Here is a 5,114-nt window from a genome sequence, read left to right on the forward strand (position 1 = left end):
CCAACTCAAAAAAAAAAAGATTTATGTCCTAGTATTTTTTTTTTTTTTTGAGTTGGAGTCTCACTCTGGCACTCAGGCTGGAATGCAGTGGCACGTTCCTGGCCACCACAGCCTCGACCTGATGGGCTCTGGTGATCCTTCCACCTCAGCCTTCTAAGTAGCCGGAATTACAGGCATACACTACCATGCCCGGCTATTTTTTGATTTATTGTAGAGACAAGGTCTCACCAAGTTGCGTGGGCTGGTCTCAAACTGTGGGCTCAGGCAATCCACTCGCCTCGACCTCCCGAAGTCCTGGGATTACAGGCTGAGCCATTGAGCTCGGCCAGTCCTAGTATTCTTGAGCAAAGAACTTGGGAACCACTGTGCTTAAGCTTTGAGCTGGCTCATGGAGGAACTGGAGTAGGGAGGTGGGAATGTAGGCCACCTGCAGGGGCTTACCCTGCTTTCTCTCTGACCTCTGCCCTGTCCCAGGCTCTACGGTTTCAAGATCCATCCGATGGCATACCAGCTGCAACTCCAAGCCGCCAGCAACTTCAAGAGCCCAGTCAAGACGATTCGTTGATTCCCCACCCCACCAGTCCCTAAGTCTTTGACTTCTCCTTTCCTTTGCTGCCACCCTTTCAGGAACCCTTTATGGTTTTTAGTTTAAATTAAAGGAGTCATTATTGTGGTGGGAATATGAAATAAAGTGGAAGAAAAGACCATGAGCTAGTCTGCTGGTGCTTGTGGTTGGGGAAGGGAAGGTGGGGATGTGTTGGACCCCAGGGGCCCTGATGGCCCAGCCCACCCTTCCCAGGTTAAAAACCAGGATAGATTTGTGCCCAGTGGATTTGGGTATTGTCTCTCGTGTAGAGCAGAGCAGAATTCCTAGGACTTGGGAGTGGGGAAGTGCAAGGTCAGAAGGAAAAGACAAAAATCAGGTTTTAAAGACTAGAAAAACACTCTCTTTAGTTACCTATGACTGTTTATACTGTAAGGGGCTTAATCAGCAACACCATCTTTTAGTTTTGTTTTTAAAGGGAGAGAAAATAGTCCTAAAGTAAATAGAATTATAAGGGGTAGAGAGAGGAGGGATAAGGTCCAGAATTGCTGCTTAGTGGTGTCTGTGTGCCTCCTGCTGGGGGAGCTGAGCCATCATCTCAGAAGGATGGGGTCGCTTGGTTCCCTGACTAGTTTCTCCCAGCACAGTGAGGGGAGGGGGTTGGCCCTGTTGTGTGGGGAGGATATTAGGTGGTGGCAGACATGGACACTGATCTATGGGCTCTCAAAGAGAGGAAATAGGTCTTTGGGAGGCATGCAGAGCAAAGGTAGGCAACTGGATAAAGACCTAGGTGGTGTCAAGGTATTACCCTTTCTGAGCCATTGCTCCCACACTAAGGAAACAGACCTTGTGGGTGAGGACACACTGTCCCTCCTGCCAGGTTAATAATTTCCTCCCCAAGCCAGGGTCCTGCCCCTAGCAGGAATATAGCTCTGCACTTACTGGGAGATCCAGCTCTGACTGCCTGTCAAAACCACCCTGCAGCTCAGGATTAAGGAGTGTGATCAGAGGAAGGTGGGGTTTCAGGGTATCCCTCAGGAGCTACCCCTCCTCAGAATTCCATAATGAAGGCCCGTATGCTTGTAGGTGTGCTGGTCATGGTGGGCTTCGCAGTAGGAAAGGGTAAGTGGGGCCCAGGGGAAGGGAGGAAGGGATGACTGAGTCTAGGAAAGGGGTGGAGCTGGGCCCTAGATACTTGGGCTTCCTACAGGGCAGGGTACTTGGGAGTGAACCAGTGCTCCCATCCTTCCTTCTGCTTCCCCAGCTCCTGTTCCTGAAGTCCGTACCTGCCACTTCTGTCTTTTGGAAGACCCTTCTGTAGGATGCATTTCAGGCTCAGAGAAGTGTACCATCAGCAGCTCGTCCCCCTGCATGGTGATCAACATCTATTATGGTGAGTAAAGTCCTAGGAAGGGGCTGCTGGTGGGGAGGCTATGGCTTGATCTCAGGGATGAGGGCCGCTTGGGGCCTGGGGTACAAGAAGAGAGGATCTGGGTTTCTGGGGCGCCAGCTGAGCTAATTTTTTAGCATCTTCTGAAAGGAGTTTGGGCTAGAGGTTGGGTCAGGGTGAGAGATGGGTAGAGTGTGGTGGGAGTGCAAGGTTTGGGAACTGTGGGAGGCTATCATATCAGCAGGAGTTATCAGCTGTCTACTCTTCTTCAGATGTCAAGATTCGCTTCACTGTTCGAGGCTGTGGACAGTACAATTCCTACCGCTGCCAAGAAACTCACAACACCTACTTCTCAGACTACTGGTATAAGGCCGACTGCTGCCAGTATGATTACTGCAACTCCTGGTCCAGCCCCCAGCTTCAGAGCTCCCGGCCTGAGCCCTCAGACAGGCCCCTGACCCTACCTCTGTCTGACTCCCAGATCCAGCGGTTCTACCAGGCCCTGAACCTCTCACTGCCCCTCCCTAGCTTTCATGCTGGGAAGGAGCCTGAAGGCCTGGACCTCCTAGCCACCCTGCCCCTGAACTTGGGCTTGTCTGTTGCTCACCTGCGTCGCATGTACTTGTTCTTCAACAGTTCAGGACTTTTGGTTCTTCCCCAGGCTGGACTTTGATACCTCCCCTTTCCAGGTTCCATTGTCATCCCAGCATCCTGCACTATCTTCTCTGAGAACACTCACCTTTGATAACTGATTTATTTGGCCTCCCTCCTTTGTATCTCCAGCATCTGTATGGCTTTGGTTTAATTTCTTCCCCTGAACCCCTGTGCTGTTCTTCCTCCTAGAAAAGAATCTCAAATGTGGATTCTGCCCAGGCTGACCTAGGAAAGACACAATGTCACCTTCACCCCTTTCCCTTCATCTAAGTGTTCCATCATCTCCACATCCCTTCCCAATCTGGCCACCTGCCACTTCTATTTAGATTTAGCTCTGTTTCCCCTGTCTTATCCCTCTCTCTGAGACCCAGTACCAGACAGAACTTCCAGCAAGAAGGATGAGATAGACGTCTGTGCATTTCCTGACAGAAGTCTGGTGTCCCTGCTTCACTGTCTTCATCAGCTCCTCTCCTGTTCTGATCTTCTGCCTTCTGTCCTCTCTTGTCACAGTCTTTGGCTTCCTCACCCCCATTTAACCTCACTATGTCCTAACATCCAGCTCTATATATGGGCCTGATGAGAGAGGAGAGGGAAAGGTCTCTTCTGTTCTGCTTCATGTTCCCTGTTTTCTTTCACAATAAACTGGCACTGGGCTAAATCTGTGTCACATTGTTTACGGGGTCAGGCTCAGATGTGGGCAGGTGGAAACAGGTTGAAGAGAGTTAATTGGGTGTGGGAGTCAAACAGGATTGCAGAACCCTGCCCACTCCTCTGGACCTTTTTGTCTTCCTTTTAGCCTCCACCTAAGGGCCCACATCCTTCCCCATACCCTGCTCAGCTAGAGATCAAAGCTTGAGAACTGACTCCCTGACCTTAAACATACTCTACAAAGTCTAGGAAGTTAAATCCTGATGATGCCAGGTTTTTTCACCTGAGAGAAAAGAAGAAACTTTCTCTTTAAACGAGGAAGACTCAGAAGCCAAGACCTGCATTCCAGAGTCACCTGGTGCAGAGATCTGGGCTCTTACCTGTCCTTATTTCTTTTCAAGGATCATGGCACCCAAAACCCCCTTTATGGGGGGTCCAGGTTGAGGGACGAAGTACAGAGAGTACACGTGGGGATTGCAGTGCTTCATTTTAATATTTTAGTTTTGAAAAATAATAGGGAATACAGTGATGGATACTCACTCACAAGTCAACCTTGCCGTAAGTTAAACACTGGGCATACTGCTCTGAGCCAGGCCCAGTGTTAAGCATCAGGACTCCCAGGTGAGTGCGACAGGTGTTTGTCCTTCTGAGTCTTCATTTTTATTTCTTTTGAGTTGGAGTCTCACTCTGCCATTCCCAGCCACTGCAGCCTCCACCTGCTGGGCTCTGGTGATCCTTCCACCTCAGCCTTCCAAGTAGCTGGAGCTACAGGCGTGCACTACCACACCCGGTTAATTTTTTTTTTAATTTATTGTAGAGATGAGGTCTCGCTAAGTTGCCCAGGCAGGTCTCGAACCCGCGGGCTCAGGCAATCCACTCACCTCAGCCTCCCAAAGCGCAGGATTACAGGCTGAGCCACCGAGCTGGCTCCTGAGTCTTGAAGCCTGGTGCTGGGGTTATAAACCTTTTTTTGGGAAAGCAGTGCAATTTTGTGACTGGAAGGCCTGATCCTAGCTCCTCTGCCACTTGGGGAAGTCAGTCCCTCAACCTCACTTTGGTCACCTGTCAAGTAGGAATAACACTTCACAGGACTGAGAGAATGCACGTAAATTTGCATATACATGTGAAAATTAGGGCTTCCCCCCCCAGAAAAAACAAATATAAGTGCCTTAGAATCACACACAGGCTTTTGGTGCTTTTTTTGTTTTGGGGGTTTTTTGTGGTAAGAGATGGGGGTCTCACTGTGTTGCCCAGGCTGGCCTTGAACTCCTGGATTCAAGTGATCTTTTGATCTCAGCCTCCCAAATAACTGGGACTACAGATGTACACCACTGTGCCCAGTTGACCAGTTTATTTTAGAACCTTTTAGGCAAAGCATTCAGTAGATTGTTCATATCATAAGATGGATTTTTATAAACTACACACCTGTGTAACCAGCCCCCAATTCATCATGACCTTTACCAGCACCCAAAGCTGCCACTTCCCAGCACTCCTCCCCTCTCAGGAATAACCATTGTCCTGACTTGCAGCAGCTTAGATGGGTTTCATCCGTGCTTGATGAAAATGGCATTGTACAGCATATACACTTACCTACGCAATGTTTTCCACACAAGCTACCAAATTTATGTTAATTAGGTCATGAGGCAGTTGGAGGTACAGAGGTGCATACTATCAATGTGTCCCCCACACACTTGGCTAGTCCCACCTTCCGCATGACCTCTGACTTCACTATAAGACAGAAAAGCCCAGGTTTACACAGCTGTAGCAGGTAAACTGCCAGAGGCTGTATAAAACAGACTGAGAAGTCGGGCTCGGTGGCTCAGCCTATAATCCCGCGCCTTTGGGAGGCTGAGGTGAGTGGATTGCCTGAGCCCGCGG

At 49.6% G+C, this 5,114-nt stretch overlaps 2 protein-coding genes across 5 annotated transcripts in view; both read left to right on the top strand.

Moving 5' to 3' along the window:
- The window catches only part of CSNK2B (casein kinase 2 beta), a 7,157-nt gene extending 6,447 nt beyond the window's left edge, over window positions 1-710 (top strand). For all 4 annotated transcript variants that reach the window (XM_021717440.1, XM_008067699.1, XM_021717441.1 and 1 more), the window contains one exon: window positions 475-710. In XM_021717440.1, the coding sequence (XP_021573115.1) occupies window positions 475-565 (91 nt within the window). In that variant the 3' untranslated portion in view covers window positions 566-710. The remainder of the gene's footprint in view (window positions 1-474) is intronic.
- A 784-nt stretch (window positions 711-1,494) lies between these two features.
- On the top strand, window positions 1,495-3,246 carry LY6G5B (lymphocyte antigen 6 family member G5B). Its single transcript, XM_008067701.1, has 3 exons — window positions 1,495-1,666; window positions 1,809-1,937; window positions 2,207-3,246. Exons 1-3 carry the CDS (start codon window positions 1,609-1,611, stop codon window positions 2,605-2,607), a joined length of 588 nt encoding a protein of 195 aa, XP_008065892.1. The 5' UTR covers window positions 1,495-1,608; the 3' UTR covers window positions 2,608-3,246.
- The last annotated feature ends 1,868 nt before the right edge of the window (window positions 3,247-5,114 follow it).

Source organism: Carlito syrichta, unplaced genomic scaffold (genome assembly GCF_000164805.1).
Source record: "Carlito syrichta isolate Samal-C Ts95f unplaced genomic scaffold, Tarsius_syrichta-2.0.1 Scaffold309736, whole genome shotgun sequence".
NCBI lineage: Eukaryota > Metazoa > Chordata > Mammalia > Primates > Tarsiidae > Carlito > Carlito syrichta.

Bases quoted from the DNA above. Each gene is read 5' to 3' on its own strand.
- LY6G5B (XM_008067701.1), top strand. From the start codon at position 1,609: ATGAAGGCCCGTATGCTTGTAGGTGTGCTGGTCATGGTGGGCTTCGCA. The intron at 1,667-1,808 runs GTAAGTGGGGCC...CTGCTTCCCCAG, and splicing joins GGGCTTCGCAGTAGGAAAGG to CTCCTGTTCCTGAAGTCCGT. The intron at 1,938-2,206 runs GTGAGTAAAGTC...ACTCTTCTTCAG, and splicing joins GGTGATCAACATCTATTATG to ATGTCAAGATTCGCTTCACT.